The 25,797-nt window shown below is 40.8% G+C and overlaps 1 protein-coding gene across 1 annotated transcript; it reads right to left on the reverse strand.

Annotated features, from left to right (window-relative positions):
• Positions 1-383: 383 nt before the first annotated feature.
• Positions 384-25,751, reverse strand: scarf2 (scavenger receptor class F, member 2). The gene is made up of 11 exons (XM_077561707.1): positions 25,220-25,751; positions 22,608-22,666; positions 22,015-22,116; positions 20,542-21,061; positions 18,817-19,035; positions 17,346-17,474; positions 16,162-16,265; positions 13,613-13,727; positions 13,200-13,297; positions 6,282-6,437; positions 384-4,965 (listed from the first exon to the last, which is right to left on the reverse strand). Exons 1-11 carry the CDS (start codon positions 25,327-25,329, stop codon positions 3,770-3,772), a joined length of 2,808 nt encoding a protein of 935 aa, XP_077417833.1. The 5' UTR covers positions 25,330-25,751; the 3' UTR covers positions 384-3,769.
• Positions 25,752-25,797: the final 46 nt, after the last annotated feature.

Consider the following 25,797-nt stretch of genomic DNA (forward strand, 5'->3'; position numbering starts at 1 on the left):
TGAAAAGAGCTCTTGTCCCCCAGTCCGGAGTGATCCAAACTAACAGTCCCCTGGTCTCCTCGGCCTCTTTTGAAGGGCCGCCGCCGCCGACCCCGGGACCCCGTGGCCCAGACCCACAGGAAAGGGTCACATATCAAGGATAAAAGAAAATTGGAGGTTTATTAGATTATGAGTCAATATGTACTTTCTTTTCCCACAGCACAGATGTTCTAGCGGAGTGTTGTTTGTAATAATAGCCGTCTCGAAGCTGAATGTGGGTCACATGAGAAGGCCCACAATAAATGATCTGGCGATTACAAACTGATTCGATAGGCAGTTATTGAAACTGTAACACAAAATGGAGATTTGTGGTCTCACAATAAGTGACATTGTTTTGCTTTTGCTTTTTATTCCAGGTAAGTAAATGAGACCATAATGACCATACACAAATATGCTTAAAAACAAACCACAAAGGACACTCAAAAAACAAAACAAAAAAAAAAAACAGTTTACAGCTGCTAACAGTGTTGCAGCAATTTGAGCCCTTCTGTACACAAATGCAAGCCTGTCAAAAAACAGGCAGGGTCCAGTTGGATTGAAAAATTGCCACGTCACGGTTTGTCGTATGCAATGTTTTGGTCAGTGGTATCATCGTATAGTACAATCATTTCTGTAATGAGTTCATTGTATGGAAAAGGGCAACGTGGGGGCTTACACTTTTCCTGCGCAGCTGTTAATGCCATGTAATTGTACTCTGCATCATGCAGTTAAGTGTTGCACAAACAATAACATCAACAGAGAACAACATTGTGAACTTTACAGGATGGAATTTAAAAAAAGTAAATAAAAATAAAAATACAAAGGAGTATTAGGTCAACACTGTAAAGAAAAGGTTGAATTGTGAATCAGGTGTAGCTTTAGGGAAGCGGCGTTTATTTGCAGTCTGGACGCGGAGTGGTCAAAGTACATCAAAGGCGAAAAGGTAAGCAGAGCTGCAGTGAGTTTTGTTGGACGCATATATCAGCTAACATTAGCTTCCCAAAAACAATTTTTTTTTTTAACATCTAGGAACTTTTAAATTGTGGGAAAACGATGCAAAATGTTTGCCAAACGATGAAATGTGATCAAATGTGATTGTGCAAACGTTTGCATGTTCCTGAGAAAGAACGAAACACCGAAATCAACTCTTTTGTCGGTTTTCATCAACGTGAATTGTTTGAACGATATCGAACAAACATTACACGATGAATCTGTCAGGAAAGACGGCAGCGGTTAGTCTTTGCAAGGTTATTATAGTTCATGACAACAAACAAAATATCAAATGAAAAATGTAAAAATTATTTAATTGACGAAAGAAAATAAAGAAATGCTTTTAAGAAAACGAAAACTTCATAAAACTATAATTATGGTGAAAATGTCAATTTATTTCATTTTTGTCAATTAATATCTTACATGATTTTTTTTTAGATTCAGTTGAAATGCATTTTGGTATTGTTGTACATCCTTCCAAATGAGAATCGTACTTTCCTTTCCTGTATTACGCTGTAATTTTTTTTGGTATCTAACGAATACACCATATAATAAAAAGAAGAAGCTAAAACTAAAACTAAAGCTAAAACTAATACTAAAACTAATAAAAACTAAAGTGAATAATTAAAAGAAAAAAATCTAACTGAATATAAATCGAAATGAAATCAAAACTAGCTACAATAAAAAAAAAATCCCAAACTATCATAACCCTGAGTCTCAGACCTTGAAGTTTGTGTGGCTACTTTTCCTCGTATTTCACAATGATTCTTTACAGTGTGGCCCTCATACTCCTTCGTAACATACAACATGAAAGCCAGCTCATTGACACACACACACAAAGAAAACCACCAAAGGTCATATAAGCACAGCTTACAAAGATAACAAATTGAAAGTACACAAAGTATACACGTTGAAAAAGCTGCAAAAGTAACATAAGAACTTGTACCTTAAAAATGACAAACTTCCAACGTGGATATCCAACAACACCCTGAACAAAGAACCGTTTCCTCTTGAAAAACAAATGGTTCCAGTTGAAGTACCTGCGAGTCCGCCTTTTGCTTCAAAGCGACACAAACAATGCAGACTAGCTAGCTAACAAGCTAATATCGCTTAAACTGATCCACAGTCGAGGCTCACGTCAACACGCTACCGTCACCCTCCAAAAGCAGCTTGTTTCCTCAGCATTTCATAGCAAAATGATCCTGGATTCTTTTTAAAGATCTTTATTATAACCTGACCGGCGCGACAAAAAGCTCCTCATCACATTCATTGATCTGTTTTCGGAGAGAGCGGTCGTTACTTGACACATGCGTTGGTAGACAAAACATTCGGCTGAGGTTATGCTTTATTAAATGCAGCTTGCGCGAACTCCACATGACTGTGGTTTGGGAAAATGGACGCTTTAAAGTGTTTTATAAGCACGATGAAAAGTTCACACAAGCCAACGGTGGCTTAGGGTTTTCTCATCTTCAAAAGTGGATTTCGGACCCGAGAGCAACATTCTGCTGATGGGTTGCATGTCCAGACACTCACAATGGAGAAAATCTGCTGACCACTTTGTAAACTTGGAGCGTCTTCTAACTGGCTTGGACGTGTTTTCACAGTTAGCAACAAGTGAAACACTATACATAACAAAGAAAGCATGCCGGGCTTTCTGTTTATAAGACGTGAGCGTCGAAACGGCAAACATGACTGTAAATTCCGGACAAGTACACAAATCTACGTCTTAATTTCGCAAACTGCTGACCCCATCTGTAAAATATCATTTAGTTGGCTATAAAAGGTATAAAAAAAAAAAGGTGTATGCTGGTCCACAGAAATGTGAGAATAGTTTATAATCTTCGAAGGAATGTTTAGTACCTGTGAAGAGTATTTATAAACGGAATGATCAACTGCAGAGCTGCTCGTTTGACTAATGCTGCATTCCAGAAAACTAGGAAGTCGCACATTTCTCAACTCCAAACCAGGAAAAGGTGCATCAGATCGTAACTTGAGTTGAATTTGAGAAGAATCCATACATTGGATGGCGAAGAATAATAGAAAAATGTACTTGCACTACCAGACTCCAACCAGCAGAGGCGCTGTTGGTTCAGAGCTGGTTTGCGGGCCAGTGACGAACGATTCAACTGGTCACGTGCTCTTCCACAACGTTTGATCTCGTGCAGACATTCTTCGTAGTTGTTTAAGGGTTTAGGGAATAAACCGGACACGGTTATCACTCTTACACAAGTCGCGACTACAGCAGGACGGCGGTTAGTCGATCGGGATGACGGTTATCACTCTTACACAAGTCGCGACTATAGCGTTGAACCATTTTTATAATTTTTTCCTTGTTTTTGGATAATCACGCAAGGCATCGCAAAACTCACGTGCCGACGCAGACATGACGTTTTGGTTTACAAGGTCATGCGGGGGCCGTGGTTTATGGTAAGGTCAATTTGGACCAGGGATCTCTGGAATGGCACCGTATCGCACCCTATCATCTTTTATAGGAGAAAATGCACTACAAGCAATACTAGTTGATCACAGTCGACAAGTTTTTTTTGTTTTTGTTTGACTTGAATGAGATGGGACCAAGTTTGCACGGGTTTCTTGAATGCAGCATTAATTGTGATTTGAAAGTGATACAGATGACGGGATGCGCGTCGATATGAGACCGTCTGATGATCTCTGGCTTAAAACATTCTTCACTTTTGGTAGGCCCTGGTGTCAGTTTGCAACAAATCCATTTTGAGTCTCTCTACATACAAACGTTACGCACTTACTTGACTATCTGCGGCGGCATGATGGCTGTCTTTTGCTGCGGTGTTTTGCTCTCCGGCGGATCCAAAGTAGCCTCTTTGCCTTTCTTCCTCGGAGGCTTTTTAATGGGAGTCTTCTTTGGTGTGGCATCCGCCGCCAGGTCCCCCGTCCTCGAGCCGTTCAAGTCCTGCTTTTCCGGGCTCTTGGCTTCAGGGGTCCCGTGGTCGGTGGTGACGGGCGCCACCATCTTCTGGAGGCTGCCGGAGGTGGGAAGCAGAGGCTTAGTGGATCCCTGCTGGCTCAAGCCGCCGGAGGGGGTCCGCTTGGCTTTCTGCGGAGGCGTGGGCCTCTCCCGGGTTCCCTTGGGCGTGGATAGTCCGTTGGTCTTGGTCAGGCCCGTTCCCTCGTTCCTGTTGATGCTTTGGGTTTTCTCCTTGAGCTGAGCAGCGAGGAGGGTGGCGGCCTCAGAGTTCATGTGGGGATGGATGAGCTTGGGGCTTTTTGGGGGTTCCTTGGGGGCCTCCTTGGAAGTATCGGCGCTCTTCTTCTCGGACGAAGAGCCGTGGAAGTTGCTGATCTTCCTGAGGGCGTTCTGAACCACGCCGTTGATGTGCTCCATGTGACCGGCGCTGCTGTGCTCATCCGCAGACTTCTTGCCTCGCAGAGGTTTGTGTTTGCTGGGTGAGCCGTCGGTGTCAGCCTCCTGCTTCTTTTGCTGATCTTTGTTCTTCTCACTCTTGGCTGAGACGTCACTGGAGCTACGCTTTTTCTCTTTGGGAACGGCAAGTGATTTCACGCCAGCCTGCCCTTGTTGGTCCGGCTGCGGATGGCTTCCGTGGAGCCACGATACCTTGGGCTTGGTCGAAGGGTCCGGCGGTCGCGGCTTGGGCCTCCCAGGTGACGGCGGTGGTTTTCCGTTGCGCTTGTACTCTGGGTTTGGTAGTTCGCCGTCTTTGCCGCTGTTTTCTTCCTCCTTGGACTGCTTGGAGAGGCGGGCAATACGGGCGTAAAGAGTTGCAGCTGCGTACTCGGAACCGCTGGTAGAGCCTTCGCTGTCCGAGGACTTCATCGCAGGTTGATCAGCGCCCTCTGGTTTCATGACACTGGTGTCCTTTAGGGAGGTGTACTCTCCTGCGTCGTCATCAGTGGGGGCAGATTCTGGTTTCTCGGTTTCCGGACTGTGGCTGTGTTTTTCCTTGCTTTCATTCACAGATTCTGCGGCACATCAACAGGAATTTGCATTACTAATCAAAAACATCGGCGATCAGATGAGAAATTATAATAATAGTTTATATGGGAAATGATGTGACTTAAGAGATATTTCCGAGTGGATTCAGTGCCTTGATCTTGCTCTCAATGTCTGATTCTGACGCTTGCTTTTAAGGGAGCGTCATTTCTCAAGGGACGACACCTCATCAAACGCAAATTAAAAGCTTGATGATGGGCAAAGCAATTATACTACAGTTAAATGCCAATGATGTCATGGCTTTACCAGGAATTTACAAAGTGTCCAATCAGATAGCTCCTATGGCACGCCCACAGTCTCTGGAGGATTGCGTGGTATTTTGCCTTGACAACAGAATTTGTGGCAGTGAGGCCGGTGGGCCTCAAAGGGCTATTTTTTCACGGGCCCCCAAATCATAAAATAGCAGTTAGTCTTTAATGGCACAACGTTTGGAGGGTGCTTATTGTTACATAAAGATCGATATGGTGTTTTAACGATTATTAGTAGTCAAGGAGGCGGCTAACCGGTATTTGCAACCGATAATAATAAATAAATAGTTCCCCCTGGAGTAAACACAGTTTTAAATGGATCTTTTATCGGCCGCCAGATTAAAAAAAAAAAAGGCCAATACTGAATGTACCTGCTTACGATGTAAATAAACAAAGCAATGTGGCTCCAACACTGAATATCAGCGCCAATAACTGGCCTTTCCCTAACCCTGTACATATTGCAAAAAAAAAAAGTGATTTTCTGAAGTAATTATGTTCTTTTAAATGTATTTTTACGTACTGTATTTGGATCTGGTAAATCCTGTTTGGCGACATTCTCGTCATCAACACATTCAAACAACGATTTCTATGCAGACACACACATGAGAGTTGGAAGAAATTTGACCCGGTAGATATTATCAGTCTTCTAATTCCCTTTATGTTGGAAAGAATCAGAAAACTAGAGCGCGCTAAATCCAACAAATCCAGTACTTCCTGCATAGAAAGCGATGGAAAGTGTTTTGTTTTTTTCTTCTTCCGTCAAACATCAAGAAGTACACTTTGGATTTGAGCCACATGCTGACTTGACCATACTGTTTCCTGTTTAGACTCCTTTTGCTCTCAAAGTAAGACACAGATGGCACATGATGAGAGGCACGGCTCACATAATGAGATTTGCAGACGTGAGTGAGTCACACAATCGGGGGATCTTCGCAAACCTCGTGTGTCAGCAGCGTGTGCGAATGTGAGCTTCTCATGCCAACAACACATCGGGCATGTATACATAATTTGTTTATTTATTCCCCGTGATGACTCACCTTCGTGGGGCACGCAGTAAACCGGGCCCTCGTCGCCGCTCTCAAAAGAGGAGAAGGACTCCTGGGAGGACCAGGAGGAGGGGGAGGGCTGCTCGGCCACGGAGGGGGGCTCGATGAAGCTGCAGTTGAAGTTGTGCTCGGGGTCGTGGTGGGCTACTGGGAACACAAAACAAACGCAGAAGCCCGGAGGTCAGCGAGAGGGTATCCTACCACGTTACAAGAACAACAGTCTGCTCTCCCAGCGGCGGCCGAGTGGTAGGAAGCCGACTTGAGGATTGGTTTTACATGTCAGTTAACAAAGCGAGTGTGATTTTCAGGATTTGGTGTTTTTCACTGTGATCGATGCCACATGCCATCCGTAAGTTGGCCGATGACTACGAATCAACTACGACAGCCAGACTGAAATGTGCCGCCAATAACACAAAGACAACACTCTTCGAACCCTCCAAATTGTAGGCCACTACAAAGAATACGTTACTCCTTTGAAGAAAATATCAATCGCAGATGTCAGTTTTATTGTTAATGTGTGTCTTTACAGTGGAATTTATGAAGCTGAACCCCTGTGAGGTCATGCAATTTTGAATTTTGACCTCATTTTTTCGGGAAAGATACGCCTCGAAAGTTAAAAAAAAGGCCGTCATAAATCATGCATACGTTGGCAGTCGTCATCTAAACTGTACTGAGTGTTAACTTGGCATGACCACTTGGATTCAGTTTGAAAGATCTCGCAAAGTCACATGATAGATTTGTTTTCAAAATTCATCATACATGTTTGAGGCTAACTGATGAAAACTTTATTGTGCTCAGTTGTGGAGAAGTACAGTTCATCTATTTTTCACCTTTTCTCATTTTTCGTCCTCTCAGGACTTGGACAATTGGCATGAGTGTATCTCAACACGTACAGTTAGCTACTGTGCAGTTAGCTAGCTAGCGATGTTTTACCTCCAAAAATATATCTTTCCGGTATTTCACAATTTACGGACCAGCTTGGTGGTTTTATTTAAATTCACAAGAGAGGAAGTGACACCACAGACAAACCCGCCGCCCCTCGGCCGACCATTTGGAGCCCCACGGGGTTGTTAGCTTGTTAGCTAGCTAGTGGCTAGCACCTCTCATCGCGATTTTGAAGCCGAAACGTTTTTTTTTTAATCATTCATATAATTGATTAAATTATGTTTACACAAATGTACAACTCACTCTACAATTAACAGAGACATCTATTTGAGTAGGGGCCACTTTTTGAGGAAAAGCGGTACTTTCTTGTTTCCTTCAAAAAAACGTGACATTCTTATGTTCCTTTTTTCCAAGTCTCAGGTCAACACAAGCATGTCAAATGTGTTGTTTGCTTGTGTTGCAGGGACTTTGTGTGTACTCATTTGCGAGCTAAGCGGGATGAATGTGAGAGATTCCTTGTTCAGGGTCATCATTTGTAGGAGCTTTGGAATGCCAAGCAGCTCCTCTCCGCAAGCACCGCAGTTATGTTAGTCAACAAGACAACACATGGACAATTTGCAACGTGATCGACAACTGCTGCTCTTAAAATAAGCACGTGCACGCCCTCATGGGTCCTGAGGGGCGGATTATTCTGCAGACTGGACACCGTTGGGATGCTTGTCCACACTAAAGGGCATTACTGACACGTCGCAGCTGCGGGCTCAACCACACAGTTTTGCTCGGTGGGGGAAGGAAGGGGTCCGTTTTACAGACTTGGAGTTAAAGCTGGAGTTATAACATGGGGGCATGCTAACTTTTTGGGTCTAGAATCCGGTTTTCTTTCTAAACACAACTACCATGTGTATCTTTAACCCTGGAGAACCCACGGGGTCAAATTTGGCCCCTAAAAATTCTGCTACTCAAATAACAAAGACTTTTTTTTTTTTTTACAAATTTAACTTCAAAAGTCCAGAGTGCCACTTCTGACCCCTGCATGGGGCCATCTAGTGGATGAATATTGCACTTACATGAGCCAGAGTGGTGGTGACAAGATGGCTGGCAACAAACATGCTGTTTTGTTGAGCTGGAAATCAATCCAAACAAAACCATCTTCTCAGCAAACCATCAGATGGTAAAATTGTGTTTTTTTAATGAATCTATTTCATATCATGTTGCAGAATGCCTAGGAGTATGTTTCATATATATATTTTGATAAATTAGCAACTCTGAGCTAGTTCAAAAAAAGGGTTAAAATTGAAAAAACATATATTTTGGTGTTCAGTGAATTTATAGCAGTCATTTAATGTATAATTCTTAATTTTCCAAAGAAGAAAAGGCTTCTTAGGGGTTAAATGACAAATAATTATTATACCTTTTACTGATTTATGTGATAAAATGTCTCAGTTATATCAGAGTTTTTAATTGGCCCAAAACTAAGGTAGGGATTAGTAAGTATACTTAGCTATGTTAGTTAGGAGTTGAACCAATTAGCCGACTAGTCGGCGACTACTCTACATGGATGTTTAACTGTTGAAGTTGACTAATCACTAATCCCGTGTCTTTTTTCATCCAGTCTTCTAATTGGAGGACTTTTCATTTGCCGGACTATAACACTGCGTAGCATAGCCATGCTTTTGTGCAAAAATAAACAAGTTGTGGAAGGACATAATGGTTAGCCTCACGAGCTTAAACTATTCCGATTGCCGCAAGTCTAAAAATGTTAAAAATAGCAAGGAATGAAGGCGGCGGCGTGAAGTGAAACTCCATTTAAGTCGCCAAATGGTGATTGGTATGGACAGACAACAACTGCGTGCTAACGAAATTTTATTAATCGTAGAGGTTGCATGATATTAAACAACAACTGATGCTATAGGTTTTTGCAAATACGATACTGAAATACAATAAAAGCACAAGTGAAATTGAGTAAAACAGTTTTCAATTTTTTGGTGGCCTGGAAGGTGAGTAATATTTTTAAATGATTTCAGCATTTCTCTCTATAACGACCCATTGGATATGTGTCTATGGGGGAAACTGCGCATAGCGTAGCATAGCATAGTCCATAGCGCGAAAAATGGGGGGAAAAAATGCCAGGGATTTTGGTTTTGTGCTGAAAATATGACAGCGACGTCATCGATGAATTGACTTCAACTTCATTTTCATCACATTATAGTCGATTACAAAAAAGCTGTAGGCGTTCAACTCTTGGTATGTACTTTTTTTTTTTTAATGACGCAACATAATTTATTGAAAGTTATGTTGTGGATGCCCCGGCTACATTCGTGCACCCCAGTTGGAGATTTCAAGGCTTTATTTATCCTGGGTTTAGAATATAAATATTCCTGACTTTTTTTTTTTTTTCCAACAGCATAACAACTCCAGTCCAACCTGAGCATCGTCTCTTAAGGGGGAGCAGGTCTTAAGGGTGTGAGAATGTTTTCCGCCTGATTTTATTGGGCAATTAAGGGGCCGAATGTGAAAAGGAATGTTGCTACAAACGCACACATCTGCAATCCCGGTCAAGTGTCCTGGGATGAATCCAGCTGCAGAAAAAAAAACAAAAAACAAAAACGGGTGGTTCTCCATTCAAGCACTCACCCGTGAGGAAACATTTGGACGCAGAAGGACGGGAGGAATGCTACGCAGACGTGAAATTGGAGGGCGTGGGGTAAATACGCTTCCAGCGGAATGCCAAAGAGCGCACACATCTTTCGTGATGCCAGAAGGGGGGGCTAAGGGGGGGCTCGGTGACACACTGTAGCGTCGCCACTCGTCCCTCCCGATTCCGTTTTCATTCTACATTGCCACATCTGTTGCCAGTGGCCCTGGCGGGGATAAATCACAGCTCTGACACGGGCTGGGGTAAATTTGACCACTTCCTGTTTCCAGCCCCGTCGGGCCCCCTCTGGAATGTGTGTGTGTGCGTGTGTGTGTGTGCAGGACTGCGTAGCCTCAGTCAAGAGTTTCTAAATGCTGGCAGCCACGCTTCTGTGGCCCAAAATTATGCATAGGACGAACCAGGAAGTACAATAAAGTCTTACATTCAACCATAATCGTTGCATTTGGAAGCATTTATGGAGGCTGTGCATTTTTCTTTATTTGCACTGTAAACGCTAGATAGCATTTTTTTCTTTTTTTCTGTCGAAAACAGACTACTCCTTATTCCCGACTTATATGGCGGAGGAGACACGCTCGTCTAAAAACAAGCGTTTTGATATCCAACACAGTGATGACAAAGACATGCCTGTCTCGGCGCAGAACAAGGTCACAATGGAGTCAGACTGGAGCTTAAATAATCAGCTGGATCACTTAGGAAGCGCATGCCGCTCAGACCTGGAAAAGAAACCAGGTCACCGTCTTTTAACTCTTTCGTCACTCACTTGGAGGTTTCGCGCTATCAAATGTAGGCCGCAGTCAGGGAAGCGCTGCGTCCACTTTCCGGCTGATGGATCGACGAGTTGTGAACGGGCAAATGCCGTTATTTATTGTGTCAAGTTTTTGTATCCGTTTGTATATAGTTTAAACAAGACCAAATGGGTTTAGGTTAGGACGCTAAATGCTGCTGAGGTCCTACAGTCTGGAATTTGGCTAATATTTTGTGGAAAAATGCATTTACTGCCAGCCTTCCAGCTAACAGAGAGAGTTGACATCTTTAGCCGTCAATGGCAAGAGCGAAGCACGGTCTTAAGTCTAAATCTGCACAGGGGCAAATTAGACCAAGTGTTAATAGTAAATGTTTTATTGTGTTTGTTTGGCCATTCTGTGGAGACAACCGTTGCAATGATGCCATTGGGACTCAAAAACAGTCACTATAAATTTGTACCTTTATCCAAATCCAGATATATTTTTTTCCTTAGTCCTACTGTCCTAATTGACTAAATAAGAGTTGTTGAGTATGGTCAGTTTTGACCAAGGTTATTTTTAGTTAACTAAAATTATTACTATTATTTTTTTCGTTAACGAAATAAAATAAAAACGAAAATGCTTTTTAAAGAACGAAAACTAACTGAAAATACATTTTCTGTTTACAAACCAACTAAAACTAACTATAATTATAGCAAAAATGACCTTCGTTTTAGCTTTTGGTAATTAAAACATGAGCATACATGGGTATGATTTTAAATGTGATTTGAAGTATATTTATTTTTGGTATTATGTCACATAGAAGTGAAATAGGAGGTGTTTATTAAATATATTTATTAATACACTTTTTTTTAAAACAAAAACTAATACTAAAACTAACTACAACTAAACTAAAATTATTATTATTTTTTTAAATAACTAAAACTAATAAAAACTAACTGAACCCCCCCTGAAAACTAATTAAAATGAACTAAATTTAAAAAACAAAACTCAAAACGAAACAAAAACTAACTAAATTGAAAATTCCAAAACAATAATAACCCTGCTTTTGACTAAAGACATTAGAATAACAAATCAACGACTACTACGAAGCCCATTCACTCGAGATACAACGGTAAACTCAACTTGCCTCTGGCACAACGGCTCGACTAAACTACTCATTAGAGTTGAACAGATCAGCATCTTTCCACAATATACGAGAACGAGGTCGGAGACGGATCCGTCACAGACCACGAGACCTCCACTTGGACCCGACGAGTCCACGCGAACACTGAAGCCTTTGATGACTCGTTTGTCAGCACCAGCGCCAGCGGGCCTCAACCTTTGCGCGACGACCGCCGGCCTTCTTTTAATAACACACGCTCCACCTCAACTCCAGAAAGCCTTCGCTCGGTGAAATACAGATGCGGAGTACAGAAACCGGGGGGGGGGGGGGGGGGGGGGAGCGCGGAACTTTGGGGCTGGAATAACACGAACACATGGCCGTCGGAGGGCACCAAGAACAATAAGTAAGTAATAATAACTTTTAAATTAAAAGTCCATATTTGTCTGGCAGTTAGCTCACTTCTCAATCATCATCAGCTAAGACACAAACTAAGGTAGCAAAGAGCGCCATTGTACGTAGCGGCTATGCTAATAACACGTGACCCTCTATTCGCCCGTTAGGAACCAAAATTGGTAACGTGGGTGAGCATTCAATCTTGTTATACAAGCATTGACTACAGTACAGTTGAAAATGTGAATTTCCAACTAAGCTCTGAAATCAAACAATCCCTGGATCATAGAAAATGTAACTTAAAAGCACCGTTAGCCATGACGTCACCATAGACGTCAGTTTATTGCTCAACATATAAATTGAAATCTCAGTTTTAACGGGCATCAGAGGATTAACTCAGAGTGTGTGTTTGGCTTTTTATTTGACTTTTTTTCTCCAACTCCTAAAAAAAAAATATACACCTGAGGTTGTTTGGCAGTAAGACTCTCGTTATATCCCATAATTGCTAAAACGTTAAAAAAAAAAAAAAAACTTTATTTGTACAGTTAATATGGGTGTAAGAAAAACCGAATAGAAAAAAAAAATGCTTTTGATTTAAAAGATGTGTTTGCATCGAATTTTCAAATGTACCGTCACACTCCAATAAAAAATGACTTGATACGATGAAACCTTGTACCTCCAAAATGGCCACTTATCAGGAGAACCCATGTTCAACCATTAAAATGGCACTAAAGAGAGCAAGCCATTTTCAACATTTTAGATTGGTCAATCATTCGTAAAAAAACTAACAAAACACCCACACGTGTAAATTGACCAAAAGTATAGATTTTAAAAAAAAAAATCTTACTGTAAATTTACCAAATTGTGACTTATGAGGTTTCGGCCCGACGCCAGCGTTGTATCATCACTGGAATATATATATATAGGCGGGTTAGAAGAATTTTTAAAATCTTAACTTGCATCTCACTTTATTTAAAACTCTGTTTCTATTGAAGTCTTCACTTTTGAACAAAGTCAAATGATCCAAAAGATGTGGTTTTTAGCACAGTAGTTGCAAAAAAAGAAAAAAAAAAGACAGACAGCGTCTGGCGGCTCAGTGTGGGATATGAAAGAAAGTTTTTGGGGCTTACCGACTACTTTTGGCAGTTTCTGTCTCCTCAGTGGAATACGGGGAAGTTTAGTGCTGATTCGGCTGAATCGTCCACACAGGATCCGCTTGGCTTTTTTGCTGTTGGAAGAGCGGTCTGGGTTAGCTCTGAGGTAGGATGACAGCATGGAAATCCAAATGAATCATTTAAAAGAGGCTTTATTAGACTTGGCCCCTGCGTTGAAGCTTGCTCATTTTGCTCCCGACGCAGCATTATCAACACGTAAAACACTTGCTTTGCATTTGGCATGTATTTACCCGCTAATAAGCTACTACCTGGTGAGACAGTAACAACCCCGCATCCATTTTTTTTTTTTTTATGTTTTTTTTTTGTTACTGTTTTCAGGCTACCGGGACACGAACTTGAGCCGAAGACACAAACTTCGCGCCACTCACTTGTGGTCGTCTTTGTGTCGACAGAGGCAGCAGCAGCACAGCAGGGAGAGCAGGACGATCAGCAAAAAGGAGACCAGCGTCCCGGCCGCGATCACGCCCATCCGCTGGTTCGGCTCTGCAAAAACAGGAGACGCAAGGAGTTCTGGATGGTGCGGTACACAAAAATAGAGTCGCCCTAAATAAAAAAACAAAAAAAAAAACACACTACCCGTGTCTCTCACCGTTGACTTTGGGCCTCAGGGTACTCCAGCTTCCTCCAACATCCCCAACACATACGTAAGTTAGATCCACTAAATACTTGAAATAAATGTAAGGCCCCAAATTCAGATGTGACCCTTCTGAGTTCGTATGGTATAAAGATGCAGTCTATCATAATTCTAGGTCGGTCGGTATCAAGGCTGCCATTAATTGCAGAAACGCATGAAAAAAAAAACATGTTGCTTTTTCAGTCAGGATTACTACTAAGAAGGCCCTGAGGCGAAAGTGACTAATGATCTTCTCCTAGCTAAGGATTCTGACACCTCATCAATATTATTATTACTTGATCTTAGCGATGACTTTGACAACGCTCGTCATAACATACCATTAGAATGCCTGGAAACATGTATTGGTATTTCAAGCTTAGCACTTGCGTGGTTTAGTTCTTATCTCTCAGCGAGGACGCGCCGTGTAACCCGTGCCAATGCGACTTCTGAGCTTTATAATGTTACTTGTGGAGTCCCGCAGGGATTCGTACTTGGCCCTCTATGGTTTAGCATCTACATGCTTCCTTCCCGCTTGGTGATATTGTACGTAAATCTAACATCGCGGCCTGTGATGTGACATCAACACGGGCTGCCGCCACCTTCCCGAACGTGTCATCATTTCACAAACTTGCCCAATTTTAATGGCGCAAATATTCAAGTTTATTTCTCATAAATTTGACACTTTATAATATTGCAAATACTCAAGTTTTTTTGTCTCGTAAATTTGTGAGTTTTTTTTCTCGCAAATTTGCCATTTTATGATGTTGCAAACATTCAAGTTTATTTCTCGTAAATGTTCAAGTTTATTTCTCGTAAATTTGTGATTTTTTTCTCATAAATTTGACACTGTATAATATTGCAAATACTCAAGTTTTTTTGTCTCGTAAATTTGTGAGTTTTTTTTCTCGCAAATTTGCCATTTTATGATGTTGCAAACATTCAAGTTTATTTCTCGTAAATGTTCAAGTTTATTTCTCGTAAATCTGTGATTTTTTTTCCTCATAAATTTGCCACTTTATAATATGGCTAATATTAAACTTTTTTTTCCCGTAAATTTGTGAGTATTTTTCTCAGAAATTTGCCACTTTGTTATTACTGAGTATATATATATATATATATTTTTTTTTTTTGTTTTTTTGTGTGAATTTTTTTTCTCATAAATTTGCCACTTTATAATATTGCTAACATTCAAGTTTTTTTCATAAATTTGTGAGTATTTTTCTCATAAATTTGCCACTTTGTTATTACTGAGTATATATATATATATATATATATATTTATTTTTTTTGTGTGAATTTTTTTCTCATAAATTTGCCACTTTATAATATTGCTAACATTCAATTTTTTTTTCATAAATTTGTGAGTATTTTTATCATAAATTTGCCACTGTTATTACTGAGTAAATATATATATTTTTTTATTTTATTTTTTAATTTTTTTATTTATGTATACGTGGCTCTTGTGTATATGCTAATGACACAGATCATAATTCATGCGTTTGCTATGTCTCGCCTTGACTACTTTAACGTATTGCTCTTTGGTCTCGACTCCCGACAAGGACGAGAAAGTTCGATCGATTTTTGATTAATCGTGCAACAAGCTTCTCTCAGCACATTCAAACAGTACTTGACAGACAGCATTTGCAGGGCCACGGTAATGGCAGAGTTGACATTCTGCTAGCTAGTAGAAGCCAGTGCAGATTGAGATCAAGTTCCGTATTGTAGCTTGAACAGGTAACTTGCGCTGCCCCTCGGGCCTTTATCTGTCTCATAAAAACAAGATGAATTGTTGTGGCGTGTGGTCACCGATGCTTATTCACAGTCGGGTAATAAAGGACAGGAAGAGGCTTGAGGGCATCACAAGGTCTGAGTTGATCAACGCCAGCCGGCTGCTGGGACACTTGAACCTTTTTCAACAATGTCCTCTCTGGCTGCTGCCAGCATGACTAATTACAAAACAGCCCACTCATCGTTCTTCTTTCCTCTTCCCCGTTTTCTCCCGTCCCCTTCCTTCCTATCGCTCTGACTGGACGGGAAGGGCGCCAAGAAAACGCAGCGCACCGGGACACTCGTCTGGAAAAGCTATCAAGGCCTTTTGCTGCGTAAAGTCTCCCTCTACACACACAAGGCTGCACAAGTTGTTTGTTGGTACTGCGTGTACAGCCAACGGTTCGTCACTTACGAGCCAGCGAGATCGAGAGCGGCTTATGGCTTTTTGGACAGCCCAAGAAAATGTGCTTTGCGTCTCAATCGCAAAAACACGCGCTCCCCATTTTGAGGTCGGAAACAAATGCTATTTTCTTACGAAGATAGCAGGCGCCGGACACGGGGTCGCAGTTCTTGTCGTGGCAGGGGCAGGTTTGGTTGCAGTTCACTCCGTATTGTCCGGGTTGACAGCTCATATTGCAGCTGGTGGAGGAGGGAAACACGAGCTTGGGTTAAGATTCACTTTACAAGATCACATTCAAGCAATTTGTAATCACATCAGCAAGGGAAAATGAAAAAGCTTTGGCAGACTGGGCGGAATTCATTTGAATGCATGTAGCTGCACCGAACATGAAAACACAGCAGGGTGAGAACCGCAACTTTTTCTTTTTTTTAATCTTAATGCTACATTTCCAACATTTTAACTGCAGGTTTGTATCTATATTATTGTATTTTATTTTTTGTCAGAAAAACTTGTAAAAAGCAGTGCCTCACCTGTGACAACATTGTTTTTCCTTCTTCCCATTATGTATTTTACAATTAATACAGAATAGTGATTTAATTACAAAATAAACACGTTAGGATTGTCTTATAATGTTCAATTGTAATTCTTGGAATTATTTCTAGCTTTATGCATATGTTCAAGCAGCATATGCAAAATGAGTTTTCTACACATTTTTGTTACTCAAAAAAATAATAATCCCTAAAGTGTGATCTGTGAGAGAATACATTGATTCAAATGGTTTATTATGAGATTTAAAAAAAATATTTGTTGAAATTTTTTTGAGAAAAAAAAAAAGAACCACAGGATTTGTTAGTGAGCAGGACTAGACACACACAAAAATATTTCTGGCACTTTTGGATAATTACACATGACTCCGGGTCAGTTTGACTCAGGATGTTATAACTAATCATACCAAATGAGACACGAGTGTTGAAATTTTGAAATCTTTCTTACTCGTGAGTGTGTTTCCACATACAAAAAAAAAAAGTTTCTGACACTTTTGTACAGTATAATTAAACATGCCTCTGGGTCATTTTGACCCAGATACATCTTTTCCCTTCCCAAGAAATTTGAATTACACTCATTTATGATGCATAAATATGACTCGGGTCAAAGTGACCCAGGGACATTATTGCTGTTCCTCTCAACCTAACAGGTGGGTTAAAAAAAAAAAAAGAAGTCAAAATGCATTTTCCATCAAATGCCCATTCCTACGAGATTGAACTGGTTATTGCCTCCGTGTGATTGGATAGATGCTTGAGAATTCTCTCAAACCTTACTAGGTTCCGTAGAATCCCGGGTCACACAGGCACTCTCCGGTGACGATGTGGCAGTTTCCATTGAAACAGTGACTACAGTTGTTCTCGCAATTCTCACCGTACGTGCCGTTGGGGCAGCGCACCTCGCACCTACCACAAAAAAAGAAGAATGCAACCATGGCGGTTTATTATTGAGCTCAGCAGCGTGAGTCGCAAGGCGTTATTGCAGTCTGTGCACTGGCATTAATGCAGCTACTAGTTAAAATCGCGACACTGTACTACAGCACATTCTTCAGATCTCTGGACTTCACTTGAGTATTTTTTATTTGTGACGACTTTATAATTTATCATTCATTTAAAGACAGATATATGTTCTTTGTATGGCTAAGTGGGTCAAAAAAAATCTATGACAATAACACAATAGATTGACAACTTTCGCGAAGCTATGGGATCGTTTTGATAGCATAAAGTAGCTAGCTTGCAAGTTAGCTAGTTAGTGTTTAACAACATGCTACATGTAATGTGATTTTTTTTTCTGCTTCTCAAGTTGAGCACTGTTTAAGTCTGGATGTAAAAATGGTAAAAAATTACAAGTAAGTTGCACTTTTTCAGTCGTTATCGTTAGCTAATTTACCTTTATTTCAGTTGACAACTTGCGCGAAGCTATGGGATCATTTTGATAGCATTAAGTACCTAGCATGCAAGTAAGCTAGCTAGCTTTTAATAACATGCTACATGTAATGTGATTTTTTTTCTGCTTCTCAAGTTGAGCACTGTTTAAGTCTGGATGTAAAAATGGTAAAAATTACAAGTAAGTTGCACTTTTTCAGTCGTTATCGTTAGCTAATTTACCTTTATTTCAGCTGACAACTTGCGCGAAGCTATGGGATCATTTTGATAGCATTAAGTACCTAGCATGCAAGTAAGCTAGCTAGCTAGCTTTTAATAACATGCTACATGTAATGTGATTTTTGTTTTCTTCTTCTCAAATTGAGCACAATCTAAGATAGAAGGTAAACAATTTTGTTTGCAGAACTGTTTTTTGTTTAAAAAAAAAAAATATTCCAATTACAAGTACATTTCAGACGTTTTAACTTTGACTCAAGTACAGGAGTTGAATCAGCACTTCTGGGGGGGGACCAACAAAAACATCCCTCTCCAGCCCTATTTCAGAGGCTTTTCAGAGGTGGAAGGACAACAGGCAGCTAAAAAGATTCATTCCTGCTCGACAGATAATCATCACTTCTTTCTTTGTGATTTTTAATTGATTGTACAATCCCCAAAATAAAACTTTAAACCAATAATATTTAGGGCGACTTTTTCATCAATTCTGTGCGGCACATGCCATATTTCTGCATGGAGGCAGGTTAGACCTGATGTTGGTAATTTCGCAGGCAGGAGTGATCGCAGCTGACTTTTGGGTTCAAAACGGCAAACTTTAACCACAAAAACGACAAGTTTCCGAGAACATGAAGAGACAAGCTTTCCCTACCTGTCCCCAATCCAGCCGGGGTTACAGTGCGAGCACTTGCCCAGAATGTGGTCACAGTGATGGCCGTCCTTACAGGTGGGACACACTTCCTGGCAGTTTTCGCCGAAGAAGCCTTTGGCGCAGAGCTGGTCGCAGCGCGTCCCGTTCCAGCCTCTTTCGCACGTGACGCAGCGTCCCTCCGTCACCTTGCACGGCTGCTGGCCTTTGCAGTGGCCGCACCTGTGGCACAATTCTTCAAATTGATTCCTCCTCGGTGAAGTCGTTATAATGATGCAAGGGGCCACAAGGTTGATTTAAAACTGCGTTGCCCTGATGATCGTTTAATGGGCCGAATAACAATGAATTGTAACTTTACTCTTTTGGGTTTATAGCGTCTGAACGGCGCGAGGTGCGCAGTCCATGAAAGGTAAATCACTTAAGGCTTAAATGGCTTTTACGTCTCGGCTTAATGGTTACGGGATAATGTGAACACCAATTCCCAAATCTTTACGGCGGCTCCATTAAGTCTGTTTTAGGGGTGATCAGCTGCAGCGTATATCATCACATCTTATTGAAACTATAAAAGTGCGAGCAATCATGCAACACATAAGGTAAGTGAACGTTTAGCAATTGTAAAACGGCGCGTTGCGCTTGATTTAGCCTCTTGGCTGTTGCCACCGTGTATTTTACTGTATTTGGACCACAATATATATTTTAAATGACATGTCTATTTTCAGATTGCTCTTTTCATTACCTTACCTTCCGACTTCTCTGTATTTGTACTGCAACTTATTTTTAGATATGTAAAAAAAATTTTTTTACATTGCTCTTTTTTATTACTACCTTCCACGGTATACATGCTATTTAGCTGATGCTTTTTAGAACATCGAAAACTTTTATCATTGCTGCTGCCACTGTGCACTCAACTGTAATTGGATGACTATTTTTAAATCATGAATTATAAACATCTTTACACTGCTATAGAGCCGTGTCTTTATGTAGTGTATAATTTAGGCATCTTGTAAAGGCTCTTAGCAAGGAGAGTACCAAATATATCTTTACTGCCTACATGGTGCACTTAACTGAACATTTTTGTCCATTTTTATATTGTTTTTTTTTATTGCTATGGCCTAGTTTTTTTTTTTATGTTGTTAAACATGATACACCTCAGAATGAAGGAAAGTTGGTTCAGTATGAATTAGAACTGCCACTTTATTCTAAGTCTATTTTCATTGACATATATTTACATACATATATATATATATATATATATATTTACATATACACACACATATATATATATATATATATATATATATATATATATATAAATTAATAATTAAAATTAATTAAAAAAAAACATGGACTGAAGACTAAAATTTGGTTCTGCTTTAAGAAAATGACGGACCGACGATGATGGAAGGGTGCCCAGGGACCAGCACAATTTTCAAAAATGGCCACCTCTGTATACTATATACATATATATATATCTCACTGGCATTGGGTGTAATCCTCATACTTTCAAAATCCTAATTTTTCAGGAGAAAAAAAAAAGGCATGTTTGTAAAAATAACACCGATTGGTGTAGACTGACCAACAGTAGAGATTTGTGAGAAAATATTAAATTGACCAAATTGTGACGTCGATGTATAATGCTATCTTTGATTTATGTGTATTTGACATATCCCATAGAGGAAGAAAGCCTTTCATTCCAATAAGGGCATTCTGACTCCCTTCGTTCCTTACTTGTTCTTGCAGTTCTGCCCGTAGAAACCAGCAGGACACGACTCTCTGCAAAACTTGCCACGGTAGCCCGGCGTGCAGGTACACGAGCCGTCCGCCAGGTTGCACTTGCCGTGGATGCACTGGCAGTATCGGTCGCACCTGGGGCCCCACATCCTTTCTCGGCACTGGCAGCGCTGCGTGAACTGGTCGCACGGCGAGTTGTTGCAATTGCACTGGATGGCGCAGTTCCGCCCCGTCCAGCCGGGGCTGCACAGGCAGCGTCCCGTCATGGGGTCGCACATGGAGTTGACGCTGCAGTAGCAGTTGTTGTTGCACTGAGGGCCCCAGACCCCCGGGTGGCACGTGCAGAAGCCCGTGTCCTGGTCGCATTTGCCCTTTTGGCACATGCACGAGTTCTCGCAGTTGGGGCCCCAGCGGTTGTGGTTGCACGTGCACTTGCCGGTTAAGTCATCGCACTGGCCGTTCGGGTGACAGCTACATTTACCCTTGCAGTCTGGACCCCAAAACTGGGCGGGACACTCTGTTTAGTGACATAAAAGAGGCACAGTTGACAACTTCAACGTCAAATTCGGGGCAAAAGAAGAATCTGCGAAATCATCCCTTTTGAAATCTGTGGAAATGCAATCAGTCCAAGCCCAAGTTTTAACCATGTAAAAAAAACAAAAAAAAAAAACACGTTAATATTGTATTTTATGAAAACATATAGTATAATTCATTGCTTTTTTAACCAGGTAAGATAACTGAATACGGATTCTCATTTCCAGGGCAACTTGGGGTTCAATATCTTTCTCAAGGGCCACTTTGACTGTGAACAATCGGACTCGAACCGGCAACCCTTTTGGTCACTGGATGACTCGCTCTGCTAACCGAGCCACAACCGCCACTTTACACAGAATGTAAGCGTTAAACAGTTTATGCTTTGGGGGCTTCAATTCAATGGACATTGTGCTTCTCCTTCTGGTGTGTGTGCCTTGGCCACATGGGGGCGGTATAAATCATCCAGAGAGACATATAAAAAGAAGAGTTTCACAACTGACTCTGTAAGATGCACCAATACAAGGATGTATATTCCTGTGAGTATTATTTTGTCAGCCAACCTTGGGGTTGTAAAACTGCGACATCGGCGCTATTTGTTAGCCTGTCTATGCTGTTTTTTCACTTTTTGTTAGCATTAAGCTAATCCGACGTTCTTAATGCCAAGCTATGTGGTCGTTTTAAATACACAATTCTCTTAGTTTTATACTTATTTTGACAGTACTCTGGGTGAGGCAATTAACAGATCAAAGCCTCTTTTTTAAGAGTTGATTGCATAACTGTATTAGGTAAGTAAATAAGTAGCTAACTAACTAGCTAGTCATGTTGATTGGCTTCAGTGTAAAAATTAAATCAAAAGCTAATTGTGGCTTAAGACTTTTGCACAGTATTGAATTAAAAAATAAAAACATGTTTACAAGGTCACGCATTGTGCCTTACTTGTGTCACAGCTGGCTCCAAAGTATCCATGGCGACAGCGGCATTCGTTCGGCCTGACGCACACCTCGTTTTCCTTGCAGGTGAAGTTGCCTTCACAGAGAGCTTTGGGGAAACGACAAGTGGCCGCATTATTCATCAGTTCTGCATTGCATGATTGGCAGAGGTGTCCAAAGTCATTTGTAGCACGTTGCACGTTTTTGTTGGCTCGCCGCATATTTCAATAACAAAACCAGAGCCGCCATGCTGGGATGTTTTGGCATAAGAAAGTTGCTAACAGTATCATTCATTTTTTCAGTGGAGTGTGGAGACAACGGTTAGGTCTCATTTGATATACTTGTCCTTTAATTTTTTTTTTTTTTAATTATTCAAATTTGGCAAAGCCGTCAACAACACTTTTCTCTTTTGAAGACATTCATTTTCCACTTTACAAGTACTTTAAATATGTTTAACTGCTTTGCCCCGGATGAAAACATCGTTGATTGTGTTAAATAAATGCAAACGTTATAGTAAGTTTCATGGACAAAAAAATTCTGTATGTGGCCCTCAGCAGAAAATATGATAAGAATGAATGAATTGCGCCGTGTGGTACGTACGTGTGAGGCACTCATCCCCTAGCTGAGCCCATCCGCTGCAGCACACCAACCCCGGAGATCTGAAAAAGATTTCCCAAAGTGTAAATAAGAGAGGGAGGGGGCTAATGAGGCACCTGCTGTGAAACATGCAGACGTTTCAAAGTTGCTGCAACCACACCCAAGTCTGTTGGTCACATCTGGGGAGATCAAACACGTCAAGGCATTATCACTGTGGTGCACATGCTGAGCACATGGTGGCTTAATTATATGAATCATGCACTCGAAAAAGAGTTTGGTAAAAAATAACCCAATATGGGTCAAAAAGGAAGCGACCACACATTATGGGGTTATTTGTTTAACCCAAAAAGTTGGCTTAAATTATTTTTAAAACACTTTTTGGTTCGAAAAACAGTTGAGTCAAAAATAACCCAATATGGGTCAAAAAGGGAGCGACCAGAACTTTTTGGGTTATTTTCCAAAAAGTTGGTATGAATTATCTTTAAAATACTATTGGTTCGAAAAACAGTTGAGTCAAAAATAACCCAATATGTGTCAAAAAGGGAGCAACTAGAACTTTTTGGGTTAGTTTCCAAAAAGTTGGCTTAAATTACTTTTAAAACACTTTTGTTCAGAAAAACAGTTGAGTAAAAAAAAAAAAATCTAATATGGGTCAGAAAGGGAGTGACCAGAAAATTTTGGGTTATTTATTTATAACTATATATTAAATTTTTTAAAACACTTTTTGGTTCATTTAACCAAAAAGGTTCACGCTTAAAAATGCTAGATCAAAATTTGGACCTTCCCCTAACTTGGGTCAATTTGACCCAACTTTTGGTTGTTTTGTAATATTGTTTTATCCGACAAAATTGGTTGCTTTGTATAAAAACGAAAGTTGGGTCAAATTGACGCAAGTTAGCGGGTTGGTCCAAATTTTTACCCAAATTGGGTTGTTTTTGACCCAGCAGTTTTAAGAGTGTTGGGTCAAATGAATAACCCACAAAACAGCCTAACAATTTGGTTGTTTTGTGCAAACCCCCATTTTTTTAATTATTTTTTTGTGGGTTAAATGAATAACCCAAAAAGTTGTGTTGTGTCATATTGTGTTATTTTTTACCCCACTGCCCCACCAATACAGCTCGTTCAAACACCCTCACTACTGGAGTTCTCTCTACGTTTATCAGCCTTTCTGGGCCTTTTGGAGGGAAAACAGTGAAGGAGTCTAAATATATAACAGTTTGCCTTCTTTTCTTTTTTTTTTGGGCTGTCAGGAAAGGACAAATTTGTCTCCTCTTCCTCCCACGACCGTGACCTTTGCGGGGCCTCTGCAACACATCATCTGCCCCCAAAGTGTTTGAGGAAGGCTGCTCGCTTCAGAGTCAGCGTGCAGGGAGTGACGCCGTTTTTTTTTTTTTTGTATTCTGACAAATTGGCGTGTGGTAAAGATCAACCTCTGCATGCTTCCCCTTGCAATGAAGGAGGAGTTTTTGGAACGATGCACTTCCAACTTTATTATGCATGATGCTGGATTGATCTTATTTTGTGCGACTGTACCACTCAAATTTATGACAAGCTACTGCCAGTGTGTACAGAGTCGACCCTTGCTGACCTTTTAATACAATGCCGATCCCTGTCAACGATCATGGAGAACGATTGTGTGTTCACAAGCACTGCTGCAGCATAAAAATAGTACTTGGGAGTGACTTTGACCATTTTCAAAAGACCACAAGTATTTTTAAGAACTTATATTTTTGTAAGCGTTTCAGCCTTTCATCCAGGAACTTCCTTAAAGGTCACTACAAATTGTCTTTCCGGTAACTTGGGCCCACAACTTCTGCCTATTAATTTATTTTTTGCCCTTTTCTCTTCGCTAGCCATTAGGGCTAGACGTACGGTTTTGAATGCTGTTCATCGATTTGTTCTTCAGTTCACAGGATTGCGCTTTGCTAATTATGTGTAGAGGGGTATCTGCTGTACTGAACAAGAATTAAATAGATTTTCGGTGAAGATCCAAATTAAAATGTAAATACAGGAGATGACAATTTCTTAACATAAACATAACATAAAAATGTGTTATTCGGTCTGCGTTCAAATTTCAGCTCTATCCATCTATCTATAGCTAGCTTATCTATCGGTAGCTTACCTGTCTATCTATCTATCTATCTATCTATCTATCTATCTATCTATCTATCTATCTATCCCTATAATTAACAACAGCGCCCCCTGTAGTGCAATGCAAACACTGCTACACACAGATGTACACATCTGTAACGCCACTGTAACCAAATGGACTCCTCCTCCTGCTGCAGCGATCAACTGGACTGTGGAAAAACTGCTCGAATCGAAATAAAGCTGTTTGAATGAAATATAACAATTACCGGAATTTTAAACGAGTGAATGTTTCAACTCACACTAACGCTCGTGTTGGGAGTTCAAGAAAATTAAATGAGCCATATGTGCAGGAGAGGCCATATAGGTCACAAAGTATATACGCGTGCAAATAGTGTGTTTTTCCGAGGTCATTGTAACTGACAGGGTATTCGAACAGTGAAATAGTGCGCAGAAAATGGAAAGAAACGTCCAAAAGAAGCACCAGAAGCATTAAAATGACGCAAAAGTTGATCCGATGCTCTTACCCAGCTGCTCTGCAAACATTCCTGCCTTTGGGACGCAGCTTTTGGGTCTTAGCGAAGTTTAAAAGGAGACAAACCACCGACACAAAAGCAAGAAAGTTCTTCACTTCCATCGTACAAGCAGCAGCATCCTTTCCTTTTTATATTCCACACAAAAACGTTGGTTTTGCGCACTTAATCCAAATCTTTCTCCAGACGAACTGTTCAAAAGTCCTGCAACATCCACGACAGCTCCAAGCTTGGAAAAGTCAAAAAGGGAACTTTTCCTCATAAAAGTCGTCCTCGCATGCTGGACCGTTACTTCCATGAAATGATCTTCTAAAAAGAGGGCAGCGTGCAAGACTGCTGGTTCCGGACTCGTTTTGAGGACAGAAAAAACAAAACAAAAAAAAAAACTTCCCTTCCGATTAAAAGTCAAATGAAGCAGAAAAGTAGAAGGTCCCGCTTCAGCTGTCCCTCTCTGAGGAGAACTACTTCACTTTCGTCCTCTCTTGCGCTCTCAGGAGTGGCAGGAGGGAAATTCCTGATTTGTTACTCGTCTTTGGCGTGCGCCACCAAATTTACATAGCGTGCGCGCCACG

Source organism: Vanacampus margaritifer, chromosome 3, assembly GCF_051991255.1.
Source record: "Vanacampus margaritifer isolate UIUO_Vmar chromosome 3, RoL_Vmar_1.0, whole genome shotgun sequence".
NCBI classification, from domain to species: Eukaryota; Metazoa; Chordata; class Actinopteri; order Syngnathiformes; family Syngnathidae; genus Vanacampus; species Vanacampus margaritifer.